This window comes from Calliphora vicina, chromosome 5 (genome assembly GCF_958450345.1).
Source record: "Calliphora vicina chromosome 5, idCalVici1.1, whole genome shotgun sequence".
Lineage (NCBI taxonomy): Eukaryota > Metazoa > Arthropoda > Insecta > Diptera > Calliphoridae > Calliphora > Calliphora vicina.
Window position 1 is genome coordinate 60,816,510 of NC_088784.1, and position 16,918 is coordinate 60,833,427.

Below are 16,918 nucleotides of genomic sequence, written 5' to 3' on the forward strand. Positions count from 1 at the left end.
AATTCATGCCAAGAGAAGTTGATAATCATATTCCTTTAGCACTCGCAGTTGACTGACGGTGATGGCATGGCCAAAGTTTTTCTCAAAGAAATGTGATACGACGACGCCGCCAGTATGAAATCTACACCAAACACTTTTGAAAAACAGGATTTGTATCGTCCCAAATTCGAAAATTATGTTTGTTGACGTTCCTATTCATCCAGAAAAAGGGCCTGAATGATAACTTAAATATGTTTAAGTTACCATTTACATTATTGTAGCAATCATATATATGGGTGGCTGATCCACAATCATGTAATTGCAAAACCAATTTAGACATATGGAATCCAATTATAGGGAACAGCAAGCAATACCAGTATAGATCTCAGACAGGGGGCACAATCTAAGGTTACAAAAAACTAGTAAATGAGACAATAGAATATATTCTATGGTATACTTGTGTATACTGATTGTAGACACCCGAACTGACTGGTTTATTTCTCATTACCGCATTGAATCAAAACCGTTGTGATATCCCTTTAGAGCGAGAACTTTTTCGGGATGGATCATCCAAAATATCGGTAGTAATTTTTTCGCTAACAAATTTTTTAAGCCTTAAAACCATTGTTTTATACTCTCTTCGCCCTTTACTGATTCTTTCTGCTTCTCTAAGTGATAAGTTGAGATATTGTTGCAAAACATCTACGTACCAATTTCTTCCAGGCCAACCATTAGGAAGGCTTTGATGATTACTGTAATAGTACCATCAATATTGAATCGAAATCTACATCTGACAGGTCGTGGTCCCATTTTACCAGGACTTTCAACAATCAGTTTATGAATTTTATCATGTATAATCGATCGTGGAACAACATAGTTCATTATATACATAGATCTTAAACCTTTCCTTACCTCATAATAGACCATAGCTCCCATATAAAACCCACCACAGAGAAACCAGTTTGTACACATGGGAAATTCAGTAAAATATATAAATCAACATATTTTGTAAAGAACGACCACACGTAGAAAAGACCACTTCCGCAAATTATTTTTAAGCAGTTTAATCTTTTTTAGGAATCAAGATGTTTTTTAAAATTAAAATCACTCAAAAAAAATTGCTTAAATTTATATAAATAAATAAATTCAATATAACATTACTTTTTTCCAGCACTGTCCCACTACACAACATGTTGCAGCAACAAATGTTGACAACGAGCATATCATTAATATTAACAACAATAATAACAATAACACCACAACAGAAAACATAAATGGTGAAACCCCAATACAACAACAAGCACTGATTCATCAGCAGCAACAATACACTCACGAACAAATACAAGTTGACGCGAATACGAAATCAAAACAAAACCAAGAAAACGAAAATAAACAAAACAATAATTTCATTATTTGCCAACAACAACAACACATACAAAAACAGCTGCAAAATCCAACAACAACATACGAAGAGCACCCAGAGAAAGAGACCTGCAAAAGAGAAGCAGAAATGAACACGAATGAACTCACCATTGATCGCATAGAGTGCGAGCACAAAATGAATGCACCACTATTCATGGCGACAACAACAAATGCCAGCACCACCACCAGCAATATGACGGGGAGTTTATTTTACGATTCATCGTCAGCGATCAGTTTGACGCGTTCATTTGAGGCAAACACATCGTATACGGTTGGCTTGACGGATGTATATGATAGTTTTAACACGGATTTACAAGACGAAACACGTAAAACAACGACGTATAGTCTAACACCCAATAAATGTTTGGCGGAATTGGAACGTTTGTATGCCGAATTTCGGGCCAGTGAAAGTTTACGTGAGCAAAAATTACGCGAATCGCAAAATCAACTAGAAAAGACGGAAACGGATAATATGCGTTTAAACGTGCCCGCCTCCACCACGAACTCCGTTAGCAAAATGGCAACGGAGGTCAGTGGAAAGTCAGTGAGTGAAACAAGATTAAATCCAAGTACAAGTAGTGTTTTTCTAACAACCACAAATAGTGTTACCACTATAACGAATCCTTGTCAGCGTACGCCAAGTTTAACCATACAAGTTAATCAGAATGTTAATGTCAGTAATGCAAATAATAATAGTAATAACAACAACAATAATAATAATTATAATAATAATACAAGTGTTAATAACGGAGGTGGTGGCCAACATGAAAATAATGAATCTCAACAACATCAAGTTGTTCTAAATCAGGCCATAGTGAATACAACAACAAACGGTGTTAGTGTGATCAATTGTAATTATGTGAATAATGTTAATAATAACAACAACAAAAGTATTACAAATCTATGCGATAATGCAACAAATACAAATAATAGTGTTGATAACATAACAACAGCAACCAATAATAATGTTGGTCGTAATCCTAAAAATAATCATTGTAGTCCTAATCATGATACAAATTCCAATAATATTTCCAAAAATATCAATGATAATTGTAGTGGTAGCGGCAATAGTGATATTGATCCTCCACATAGTTCAGTGCCTCAAGTGTTAAGTGTCAATAATGTAAAAGATCATGTAATTGCAAAAAATTACCAAAAGCATTTAAACAATGCCCCCAATACCCAAGTGAAAGTAATACAAGTAAATGAAGTGGCCCCTAAGGCAAACAATACATCGTCATCCTCTTCCTCGTCAACACCCACATCATCGCCACAGCGCACTTTTACCTCTACGGAGTGTCAGACGGATGATATCTCAGCGGTGCAGCTAAGATCACCATCGGCTACAAGACCAGCTTTAACATCGACTTCTTCGGCCAACTCTAACAACAATCGCGAACAAAGACGTCGCGAAAGACGAGAACGTCGTCATTTACAACATACTGCTTCGTTATTGGTCGCTCCTACTCACTCCCATCCCCATCCTCATAACCATCCCTTGCGTCATGGCCACTTAGATCGTCATTCTATGCCGGCTCCTCCTCTACCACCCATCCTACATCCACCTCATATGCATCCCGGCTTAGCCGGAAATTTACAACATAATGGTCATAATGTTGCCATGTTGAGGCCCATGTTACCCGATATATTACATAATCATTTTCCACCTCCCTACAGTGCATTACCGCAGTCGATGACTACGGGAAGTGGTAATATGCCACATCATAATGGATCTCCTATACCCTTTAGCCATCCGCATTCTCATCCACACCATCCGCTACCACAAACACCAACGGCCACTATATTGGGGCCACCACCTCCGCCGCCACCGGCTGGCACAACTCTGCTGACATCCGTGATATCAACGGTTCCTATACCCGGTGCAACGCCAATGGTTAGTGATGGACGATTTACGCTACCGTTACCAATAATAAGAAGGTAAGTGGATGTGTTTCTTTAAATCTATTTCAATTGAATCTTTATACTCCCTATGATTAACTGAATTTAAATGGTGCTTCCGAGTGATTCTCCAAACTGAGTAGTAGATTCAAATCTTACTCTATCTGCCTATTGTAGTAGTAGTAATCAATTTCCTAGAGTAAAGTCTTTCAAATCAATTTTCTGCATTTAACCAATCATAGACTCTCATCCGTAGCATTTGCATTTAGTAGTTCATCTAATCCTAAAATTGTTATGGGAAGAAACCACTCACATCATCCTAAGGATGCGATAAGAATGGGTTTTTGTCAACTGTAACTGATCATGATCTCACAAAAACTGCAATAATGACGACACTTACAAAAGTCTCTGAAGTTTAGTTTCCTTTAATTCCGGTGACAGGTAAATAAAGGTTTCTTCAAGGAAATTTTCATTAATATTTTCACATCTTCGAGTTAAGCTAATATATTCCTCGACAAATGCTTAATGTATGTATAAAACAAATGTATATTTTCGACTTGCAACTTATTCAACCGATATTATATATTTAAGTTTAAAAACCCAGCGAAAATGAAAACTTGTTTTTAGTTATTATTGAACATTTAGGAAGTTTCTCCAAGTTTTTAAATCTATCATTTATAACAATGTTAACAAGCCTCTGTCCGATGATGTCACATACTTTGGTATTAATGTAAATAGATTTCACATGAAGCTTAAAGCCTCTATATATATATATTCCTCTTGATCCTATAAGGAGCATAGAGCCTCAACAAACTTCTTCCAGTCAGATCTGTTCATCGAAATGTTACTGAAGACGATTTCCTTCCAATGCTGAGATGGCCAAAATATTGTTCAGCTTAAATGTCTTCACTAGATCCCCTCGTTTGGTTTGTAACATCTCCGAGGTAACAGAATTTTTCAACTTCTTCTAATATTTCATTATTTGCTAGAAAGGGATTCAAGTATTCAGAATTTATTCTCATAACTTTGGTCTTTTTTACAACGATTTTCAGCCCGACTTTCTCTGAAATGTAGGTGAAACGCCTTAGTTATGCGGCCATGTCAGTATAGCTATGAAAAAGAAGGCATATATCGTTTGCATATTAGAGGTCCTCAACACCGCGGTTTCCCATCATTGCCTGGTATATCACACTATCCAGTACTATATTAAACAGCAGAGGAGGCATCACACACCCTTGACGAACGCCAGTGCCAACCTCAATGTTATAACTAAGCATGCCATCATGTAGAATTCGGCAGCTTTCCCCGGTGTACATACTTTTTATTAATTGGATGAGTTTAAGTGGTACCCCTTTACATACGAGAGCATTTCAGATAAAGTTATGGGCCAGGGTGTCAAATGCCTTCACGAAATCAATAAAGATAATATACAAAGGAGACCTCCATTTAAAACTCTTAATGAGTTTATATAATCCACGCTTGTTAGGGTAAAATCCAGCTTGTTGTTTCCTTAAATTTGGCATTAATACGTCAGATAATATTTTTGTTAAAACGTGAGATAAGGCTTTATTCAGCATGCTTAGTAAAGTGATTCCCCGGCAGTTCTTGGGATTTTTTAAGTCGCATGTCTTAGGTATTTTAACAATAGCCTTTAGCTCACTTGTTAATCAGTGACCAATCAAAGTTAAGCCTAACAATAAAGCAATCGTGCTTAGAAACGGTTTGAAACCAATTTTAAAAAAGGGCCTAATACTACCTTCAGACTTGCACCTTAATTGCGCAATTAGGAACATTTACACAAGTAATTCCTTGAGCTCATTTTATCATAATTGTATCACTAATTGCGTAAAATTCGAAATACAACTCTTGTCGAAAGTATGTTTACTGAGAAGTATCTTCAGTGAGAAGAATAAATGTTGCACAATGGAAAGCCGAATGGGAAGTATAAGAGCAAATAGTTTAAATTTTCATTATAAGCTTTGAACAATAAAATTTTCAATCTTGATCTACAATACAAGACCTACTATCTATTACACCGTACGACACTCAATATTATACACAAACCAGATGATATAAGTCTGAAACTAGAGATTAATTGGAACCAAACTGCGTTCAAAGGTTTTTATATCGATCCTGTTTCCTTTTAAAAGGATAAATATTTTAAAGGACATTTTTGACATCTTTTGATCCTGACAGGATAAAACAAAGATAACACAAAATATTTCACAACTCTTCTTGTTCTTTTGACATCAAATTTGACATTGTTTGATCAGTATTTTTAATTTTGAAGTCATTTAAAAAGGATAGAGGATCACGAAATGAAAAACTGAAAACGCAGTTTTTCTCCATTTCATTTATAGTTTCAGACGTATACCATCCTGTTCGTGTCTAATGATGTTTTTCTCTTTTTGTTGTATGATGTTATATAAACATCTAATAATTTAAAACATTATTATTATACTAAAAGTTTCTTTGAGTATCATTGCCTTATGTTGAAATTTAACACACTGAGATAGATCATTTAATGAATTCGGAACATTATTGTGGTATAAACCGGTCTACTAATGGAACATTACTTCATGATCATTATCTGCTCAACTTCATCTTTTGAAAAACTTTTATGGGGGAGTGTTTTTCTTGTGTCCTATATTAAATATCAAGAATCCCGTGTTCCATTGTCAATAAGCTACAATTTCTAGCTGGATAACTTTAAGAAATTTGAAGAATATCGAATTCATATATTATTGTAATTAAATTGGTAAAGGAATCCTAAGCAGTATGGTTACACATTATAAATTTCAACCCTCTGGTTTCTTAAAATATTCTCCAATATTCCCCGCTTTTGCAATTTTTTTTTGTGTGAGTCAGAAAACCAGCTAGAGAATTTTAAATGTTTTTTTTTTCATTTTAACTTAAGTAATTCATATGTAATTATAAAATAATTAATACTTTAAAATACAATTGTTGTTTGGTTACTAATGAGTTTTTGTGTGGTTTTTTAAACGATTTTAAAATGATTTCATTTCAATTTGAAATGTAGCAAAAAAATATGTTTCAGAAAAGTAACAAAAACGGTGCTTAATCTTAAGTTGTTTTGGTGGTAGAATATTTTTTTGTTTAGTTTTGTTGGCATGTCAGCTTAGCCGTATCTAAATGTCAGCTGGTAAAACCATTTAATTCAAGCTTATTAATGCTAAAAATAAATTTAAACAAAACAAATGCACTGAAAGAAATTGCAAAAATTACTAATTTCAATTAGGTACCAATTTGTTATTTGTCTAAAAGCTATCAAAATTTAATAATATCTTATTGAAAGTTAACAAATATTTTTTTTCGATATTGCTTCCAAGTGTGATGTGGATTTTCTTTAACGTTTTCTCTAAGTGTAACTAACAACAAAATCTCTAGCAATAGCTGAAGAAAAATCTTAATTAAGTGTATAAAAACAAAAAGTACTCGTATATATGTATTTCTATATATGAACAAACCTAAACCAACCTAAACAACCTCTAGAGATGATAATGGGATGAGCCAGCCAAAGCCAAAGTAATAATAAAAACGTTTTAATATTTTTGCTAAATTGTTGAATTTTTTTCTCATTGTTGTTGTTATTGTTAATTTCATCTTAAAAGTCGTTAGGTTGTTGTGGTAACAACTACATCAGCAACAGCAACAACAAACAAAAATCAAAAACTTTCTTTTAACATTAATTTTTATAGGTTTTGACTCTTTTACTGTATGAAGTTTGTTTGTTACTTTTTTGGTTTTAATTTTTTTGCTGTGCTGTATTAGCGTTTTTTTTCTGAATTGTCTTATAAGTTTGTTATTATTGTAGTCATCTTCTCCTCCTTTCTAAATTGTAAAAAAGGGGTAGTTACAGTATTTGGCTGAGATTTTCAGTTAATAAAGTGAAATTAGTTTTTTCTTTGGTAAATATTATTTAATTTTTTTTCGTTAATTTTAAATAGAAATCTGTTTCAAGCTTTTTAAGAAAAAATAACAAATTTATTTAATCAATTTTAATCGGGAAATGAGATAAACAAAACAGATTTGTAGAGAAATAAATAATAATGTACATTTTAAATGATTGTAAGAGTGTCCGAAATACATGATCACAACTTCCGAAGTGGACGATCAGATATCTCCTGCTATTTCGAGGAGTATCCTGATATAATAGCCCAAATTCTGCAAATTTGAGACAGATCGTGCTGTCTCAAATGAAAATGAAAATGCCTTTACAAAGGGCTAATTAATGAGAGATTTCAGATTCAATGAGAGTCTGAACTCCCTTCCAGATTTCTCCCAGCAACAACTGATGTTTCTAGCCTATATTGCTTTGTAAAAATATCTACATTTTAATTGGCCAATACCGTTAGTATGGTTTCCACCATACATATGATGAAATCCACACAATCACTATTAGCAGTTCGCCTTTGGCCAAAATATGATTCTAAATGGATCAAGCTATGCAATCCTGGATCATTTGAACATGCTTCGTGATGACACACCGGTCGAGAGGAACGACAAGTTACAGCTTACCCGGGACAAAATTAACATGAACCTTGATAAAGCCCATGAGAAAGCATGTAGGACATATAACTTGAGAGTCAAACCGGAAAATTTCACCGTCGGACAGGAAGTTTTCAGGAAAAACCACTCACAGAGTGATTTTAAAAAGGGACTTAACGCGAAAGTCAACCCCAGAGTTTTGAAATGTAGAATTAGGAAGAAAATTGGGAATTCCCTTTATGAAATCGATGACTTTCAGGGGAATTACGTGGGTAAATTTCATGCATCTGATATTCGACTTTAGTCTCAACTTTCGTGGTATGTGTTGCCCGGCTTCGAGCCACACGTAACACATCAAGTTTATTTTTCTCTAATTGTAATTGCGCCTAAATACTTCCTGTTCAAATCTTTTATCGTGGATCTCGATTTGAAGCAGGTTTGTTACGGATTTAAAACAATTTTGTTTTCCCATCATTATAAGTACTGATTAATTTTTCCTACTGTATATATCGTTACCACGCCACTCTATCCGAGTCACATATCATCTCAAGCATCGCTTCTGTGCTAAGGTGACCGCATAACTTAATGCAGCCCTTAAATACTCGAAAACATTCCTAACTCCCTTAGCCAAGTCTATGCACTAAAATGACAAGTTCTTGGATTTGTTTTGGAAGAAGGCAATTTCGTCGACGAGCCTTGCCTTAACGAACTGCCATAGATCCTCCCTTTTGCAACAATCCAAATTATGACAGGCGCTTGAAGATAACCATCCAGGCTAGTCAATTGCTATACTTTCTTCGACGATCATCTGAAGATCAAGCTTCCTTAATGACCTCTTTCATGTGGTTCTTCAGAGACCTCGCTGGAGATTCTCCTCCCTTTTTCTTTGTGTACAATACTCTGTACACCTTTTAAGGACGTAGGTGGTGATTCGTTAAGTTTCACAGTTCGCTCTGAAGTCTTGAACGTTTTGGCAAACAAGTCAAAGCTGAGTTCGCCACCCCTTGGTCTGTTGAATTATTCCCAAGGAGAGGGTGTCCCAAGAAGAGCACTGACAGGTCCATCAATTCTTTCGAATCTCGCTTCCTGACAAGGTGTCTTTTTATTACAATGAACAGAGTTTGGAGACATTATCGTGCCGTTCCGTGTCCTCTCCTCCTTAGCTCTGCAACGGTATTTTGTACTATACTGGAATTTACTGTCAAATTGCATTTTTGGGTTCTTATTTATTAATATTATTTATTAACAGACTGTGAGTAGATATCATGGTGACATCATACTCGTAACCAGAAGTAAGTCAATATCCAAGAAGTTAGTCCAATTGACTAATCTAATTTTTAATAAAAATTTCTTCAATTCAACATCTTTTTATGAGTCTCTGTGTGAAACTGGTTTCTCCAAAGAACCCCAATATTATTCAATTTTACGTCGATCATATTCTGCCCCTGTTGGCTATGAGTACCGATCACTTATCTGAACTTAATAAATGGGAATAGAAGAAAAAGGGTCTTGATGTTGCAACATAAAGAAAGTTGAAATCTGTAATACATACTAACCAAGTGATGAATTATTTTGTACATTTATTGTACCGGAAATCTAAGACTATACTTAAGTACGTATTTATGATAAATCATACAGCAGAAACTACAAAACTATTGTGCATAGGAAATGTTGATCATTGTAGCGTTTAAATTTATATAGCCTTTTTCCCTTCTTCTAACTAGAGCACACACATTTAACTAAAACTGAAGCCAATATCATTTTGTGTTTAAAATTAACCAATTTGTATGACTACTAATTAGTGCTAGCCCCCAGGTAGATTGTATGATATCAAATATTTAATCACATAATAACTAATTCAAAGTTAAAGCTTCAAATCACAAAAAATCTTAATACATATTTACTACATACATGAATATGTAAGTATATTCCTCTGAAGTGTGTGTATTTTATAGAATTCAAAAGTTATAAAAAGTAACAGGAAATAAAATTTACCTCCCAAAAATAAAAAAATAAAAAAACCAACAGCAAAGCAAATTTAACCATAGGATTTTATACTTGTATGTGTACAATATTTAACTTTTATTTAACTCTATTTTTTTTGCTTTTTGTTTAAAGCAATAACTTTTTTCTCAATATAAATTTCATGTACATTTTTTATACTGATTTGTTTTATTTTATGGATTTCTGGTAATTTTTGAGATTTCGTTTTTTTTTATTTATATTTTCTTATTTGCGAAACTTTAGCTTTATTTTTTGACTTGTAAGCAATTCACATAAAATAAAAAAAACGAAAAGGAAAAAATACAAAAAAAAGACAAAGATCAGTGTAATTGTATAGCAACATCATGTCAGAGTATTTCACTTATTGAGGTTGTTTGATGTTGTTACTAGCTGCTGTACCACCACTACCTCAAACATTTTTTTATATGGAAATTGTATTCGTATTTATTTGAAATATACACTTGGTACTGGATTTTCCATACTGAGTTGAACTCTACTATATTTTAAAGGAAAAAGCTTTGAAGTCTTTGTATGAATTTAATGTAGATTATTCATTAGCAAACTAATCTAGTCATACAACTTTAAAAGAGTGTTCTATTCGTAATATAATATGCGATCATTTGGCAGTTTAATCAACAAATTACGGACCTTGAGGCGTAAAACACCAGCCAGCCCTCAGTCCCATTTTCCTTAGATTAAGTTGATAAAGAAGGTAGGCAAGATTCTGGTGTCTTCCAGAATTTAGCATTTCTAAAAAATTAAAACCAAAGGATTGTGACTAATGTTATCTTATTTTAAGCTTTTAAACGATTAAAAATCGGTGATATCTCCCACACACTTTGTTTATTTTAAATTTAAAGATAGGAAAAGTCTTGTTAGTCCTCAGGAACATTGTTTTGGCAGACTGGTGAACATTATACTGAACCAAAATATATCATACCGAGAGATACAGTCTGTGTCTCCCCACAGACTTGGTATAAAATTCCAAAACTCCATTTCCAAAAATATTGGCACAGCTTGTTCGTACTATTTTAAATTTTCCATTACTTTGGAGTATAAATCAGGATAATTTGACCGTTATGTTGGCTTATTTTCATCTGCCTGCGACATAAGAAAATTCGCACGATCTCAGTGGCCATTTCACATCACCTCCACGTGAGGTGATCATGCCCTCAAATTGCTTCTGGACAATGTCCAGTATGGCATGAACTGCATGATAAGTAGCGCCGTTAGCTGAAACTACATGTCATTGTATTCATACCATCCAATGCGATGTCCTGGCCAACGTCGTTTTCACAGAAATATGGACCAATAAAGCCGCCAGCCAATATCCATATCATACAGTGACTTTTTCGTGTTGTTGAACGATATGTCCGTTCATGTTGATTTGGCAAAACAAACTGAATAAATGATATCCATTTCGACAGATTTAGCTTGAACTTTCAATCTACGGAAGTCCCAATTGGAAGACCCTTTATATAGCAGACTGAATTCTCGATGTAGAAGACCTATCGAGATATATCCCTCCATGAAGATTTGGCAAAACAAACTGTATAAATGAAAGCCATTTCGATAGACTTAGCTTCAACTGTCAAAGTTCGGAAGTCCCTTTATAAACCAGACGATATTGTCGATGTAAAAAATCTATAGAGATATTTCTATATCGAATGTATTTAGACTACCACTATATTTGATATAAACTTCTGATTTGCATGTTGTGATAGACTTACCATATTCATTCATTCTCTGATAATACGGCAATACTTAGATCCTAATCTGATCCGCAGGTAGCTTCTAAGGAATTGGTCAATTATCTCAGACTCGTGGAGGTATGGTTGAATAACTGGAGAATACGAGTAAATGAACTCAAAAGTAAACATAATAACATAAGTTAAGAGCCTCTAGCATTCACTGGATAATCAATGACCAATCAAAATTAAGCATTGACTATAATGTTATCCTGTTTTAAAACCAATCTGGACGTATGGAATCCAATTGTGGTGAACGGTCAGTAATTCCATGACGGGTGCGCCATAACACATAAGAAATGAGAACATCCTGAGTTAAGGATAAGTTCAAGAATGTCCGTGAGAAATACATCAAGAAATTACAAAACCACCACAACCCGCTTGCAAGACTTCTCGCATAGACCCAAAAACGATCAAGGCTTCGTAGAGACGATCTACCACCCCGCTAAGATGTGGCCCATATATAAGATTTTAATACTTATTGTTACTTAGACCTCAATAAGTCAAATTCGATAAATATATATGATATTTACAAACTGTTTCTTGTCTGCTACCAGTCGGAACAGTTTTCCAATTGACCAAATGAATGTCCACGATCTGATACTGTTTCACAAAGTTATCTGTTTTCGTCCAATCCCACGCCTACCATCAATATTTCCTTGCAATATTAATTTTTAGTTACTTAATTTATTTATTTTATTATTGGTTACAAAGTATGTCCGCTTTTCGAAACTTAATTGTATATACATATGATCAGTTTTATGGGGTACCGTGAAATAACTCCCCACGAAAAAATTAAATAACACCCAACAAATTTTTCATACAACTTGGGACTTATTTCGTTATGAAACAACTCCTAACGCATAGGGAGTTATTTCATAATTTTTTGTTGTGAGTTATTTCATAATGCAATAACTCCCAATGAAAAAACTCCCAATGCAATTTTTGTTGGGTTTTATTTCATTTTATTTCGGGAATTAGGAGTTATTTCACTGTATTCGGAGTTATTTCATTTATGTTGGGTTCTTCTTCGCACAGAAAATTTGTTTTGCATTGCCGGCATTCGGCCGGGCGCTAAGGTTTTCTCCTCTGGGTTGTATCAAAAACTGGCTTCGCTCAGAAAAGATTTTTGCATTGCGCAAAGGTTTTCTCCTCTTGGTTGTATAAAAAACCGGTTTCGCCCAGAAAAGATTATTTTTACATTGTCGGCCTTTGTCAGGTCACAATGATTTCTTAATAAGGTGCGAAACGAAAATCGGCTTTCTGAAATATTACAAAACTTTTCTGCAATGAAAGAGAAAGAGCGAAGCCAGATCTTGATACACCCCAGAGGAGAAAATCTTATATAAATAAATTGCTTCGGATTGAGAATTATTTCATTTCTATTGGGATTTATTTCCCTTCTTTTGTGACTAATATTTTTAATATTATGAAACCGCCGATTATTGGGAGTAATTTAATTTTACCCTTTGGTAGTTATGTCATTTTTCAAGTTTGCGAATTATTTCATTTTTGATGGGAGTTATTTCATTTGGGAGCTATTTCATGGTACCGTTTTATGGATCCAAGACCCCATGGAATATAGTAAAATTTGATTTCTTATCTTGTTTAAAACTAAACACGCAAAATGCTGACCGAAAATTTGAGGACATCGGCGCAAAATGATTTCAGATATTTAAGAAATACTACATATTTAGACAAAAATGTAAAATTAGAGAATTCATCAATATATATCTACTATTGGTTGTTGGGTTGAATGATGAGATCAAGATCCAACATGAAATAATATTTACAACGTTTCCACATAATGATCTATACAAGGTACTGATCAAACTTATTTTCTTTTGAAAACATATTTCTCATAGTCATTTATGAAATTTCGAATAAACCACAAAGATATTTTATTGTGGCAACTACTTATTTCTCCAGAGTCATCGTGGAAATTTGGAATGCATCTTCGGCCATGTAAAAAGTGTTTATAGTGTGGCAATTTGCATTGTTGTTACTGTTATTTATTTTATTTTATACATATGTACGAGTATATACAACAAAAATATAAAATAAAAATAAATTTTTTGGTTATTGCTGATGATGTTGTTGGTTGGATATTGGATTTTGTTGCTTTCGTAAACCTCAGCATGTACCCGTTCGTATCTGTGTGTGACAAAGTGTGTACGAGTGTGAGTGCGGTTAGGTATAGAGTTCAAGAGTATTTGAATGGAGTCGAGTATCTTTCGAATACTTTCACTTTCTTTATGAACACATCTTTTATTTTTAAACATTTATGAACAGCAGCAACAAAACCAAACAAAAAAATAAAATAAAAAAAAACAAAAGCATCAGCAACATAAAATAATCACACAACTGAAAGATGAAGAGAAAAAAGTTTAACGAAATGGAAACGGGTTTAAATAACCAAAAAAGTATGAATAAATAAATTGTTGGAAATTGTGCTGTAATAAATGTATGTAGTTTAAACAAAATATTTACAACAAAAGCTACAAAAGGCTTAAGCTTAAGCTCATACTGCCAAAATAAGTGTTATTTAAACACAACACCATTAATTCTTTTGAAGTACATTACTCTGTTTGATTTTACGGATTAGGTGGGGAATTAGCCTGGATTGAAAGAGTTCTTTCTTTATTTATTTATTTGTAATTTATTTTTGTAAACCTAAAAAATGTGTCTTTTGTTGTAGTACATATTTAAAATTTTAATTTGTTTCGTTTAAATTTATTCCCATTTTTTATTGTTGTTTATGCAAATTTAAAAAGTAGTTTCCATATTTTAATTTTATGCTTAACAATTTCGCTATTGCTATTGATTTTATAATTTTACCCTGAACTTGAAATCGAGTGAAATTGTTTTATTTCAATACACACACTGAAACTATTAAAATACGGGTTTCGATTTTTATTTAAAACTGCTTGTTTGTATTCATTGAGACAGTTGAAGGAAGTTGGTTTACTGTCGGAGAAACGAGTTAATGAGTTCAATTCATTTTCGTTTTGGTTTAAAACGTCAACAAAAATTTCTTTATATAAAAAAATGTTTAAATTTTAGCAAATTTCTCTATGATATCATTTTTAAATTGATTATTTCATATGGATGTACTAATTAGGTTGAAATTAGACATATTATGCAACATTATGAAATTGAGTTTTCTCTAAGCATTTTATTTTTTATCTTTTTATTGCTTTCTTAAGTGTCACAAAGACCTAAAAAACTAATCGCTCTTTAAATCCTAGTGGAACCAGATTTTTAAATTAAAACCTTTAACAACTTTCGTAAAATATGATCAAAATTTTGAAATAAAGCTGGCCACACACGGAATGATTTGTTCGCCTGATTTTTGCTCGCTCACAGCCCCATTAACAAGTAACAAGATGTCGAACAAATCATCCGTGTGTGGCCAACTTAAGTAGATTTGGAAAATAGACATGAATTTTTCATTTTCACTTTCCTTTGAGAAAATATTTATTTAAAAGTTTCCATTTAAAATGAAATAAGTCCAAAAAAGCAAGCACTTGAACATTATGCTGGAATTTGACTTCAATGCTAATAAAATCATGTTTTAAACTTGAAAAATATTTGAACAAATTTAGTATTTTTTATGCTGGAATTTGACTTCAATGCTAATAAAATCATGTTTTAAACTTGAAAAATATTTGAACAAATTTATGTGTGTTGAATTTTTGTTTCCATTTTTTATTTATAATGCTATTGATATTTGGTTCCAGTCGTACAAATATGGTCCAAATTTTAAATTCTATGAAGAGGTTTTTTTAAAGAAAAAATTTAAGTAAAATTATTAAATTTTCTAGATGTTTCTCCACATAACCAAAAGGGTTCGTTGAGATTTACATAACCTTTAAAGCGTTTATATATTGCGTTTCAATCGGCTCAGTAGTTTCGGAGTTATAATAGCAAATAGTTTGCTACTGCAATAGTAAAAATTAAATAAATTACGATGTGAAAATTTATACATAGCATGGGGAAAATGTTTTCAAAATTCAATCATTCAAAACAAGAACATTAACTACTCAATTTTATGTATATCAAACGAAAAACTTAAATTTTGTGAAAATGAGCTTAAATCTGAATAAACTCGAAAAGAAACAATCGATTTTTATGATCTATATATCGTTTTGTTGCTGTTATATGTGGCTTTGCGTTAAAATAATAAACGTGAACAATTTCTGCTGTTTTCGATTTTTAATGATTTTTTTCAAAACAATAAAATTTGCTATTTTCACGGAAAAAATATATTTTTTGCTTCAATTTGTGATTATGACTCCGAAACTACTACAAAATATATATGCGAAAATGTGTACATAGTATGGGGTAAATGTTTTCAAAATTCAATCATTCAAAACAAGAACATTAACTACTCAATTTTATGTATATCAAACAAAAAACTAAAATTTTGTGAAAATGAGCGAATTCACTTAAAAGTGCATAAATTCGAAAAGAATCAATGGATTTTCATGATGAATATTCCATTTTGTTTCCGTTAATTGTGGCTTTACGATAGAGCAATAAATCTGAAAAATTTTTGCCTTTTTCGATTTTTCATGATTTTTTCAAAACAATAAAATTTGCTATTTTCACGGAAAAAATATATTTTTTGCTTCAATTTGTTATTATAACTCCGAAACTACTGAGCCGATTAAAAGGCAATACATATGTGAAAATTTGCACATGGCATTTACATTTGCATTCAATCGAATGAAGAACATTAACTACTCAATTTTATGTATAGCAAACAAAAAGCTAAAATTTTGTGAAAATGAGCGAATTCACTTAAATGTGAATAAATTCAAAAAGAATCCATACATTTTTATGGTGAACATCTCATTTTATTGCTATTATATGTGGCTTTGCGATAGAGCAATTGATCTGAACAATTTCGGCCGTTCTCTATTTTTCATGATTTTTTCAAAACTAAAAAATTTGCTATTTTCACGTAAAAAATTTATTTTTGCTTAAATATGTTTTTATAACTCCAAAAATACTGAGCCGATTAAAACGCAATAAATAAACGGATAAAAGGTTATGTTAGTTTAAATTTTCTTAAGTTTATTTTAATAATATCGGACTAACCGTTTTTGAGTAATCATTAACTATGTGGAGAAACGTCTAACAAAATTTATAATTTTACTTAAAATTTTTTTTAAAAAAAATCTCTATATAGAATTGAAAAGTTTGACAATTTTTGTACTTAGGAGCCATGGTGCATCAAATATATATTATTCAAGTTTTTTTGCTGTTGACCTGCGTTATAGTTCACTATAATTCACGCAAAATGTGTATTTTTAAAAGTTCTCTTTATATTTCGGAAAAAAGAGCGATTACCG

At 32.5% G+C, this 16,918-nt stretch overlaps 1 protein-coding gene across 1 annotated transcript in view; it reads left to right on the forward strand.

Moving 5' to 3' along the window:
• The window catches only part of LOC135961292 (probable serine/threonine-protein kinase DDB_G0282963), a 197,486-nt gene that overhangs the window by 25,424 nt on the left and 155,144 nt on the right, over positions 1–16,918 (forward strand). Inside the window, exon 2 of the mRNA XM_065512785.1 lies at positions 1,151–3,339. Within this exon, the coding sequence (XP_065368857.1) occupies positions 1,151–3,339 (2,189 nt within the window). The remainder of the gene's footprint in view (positions 1–1,150; positions 3,340–16,918) is intronic.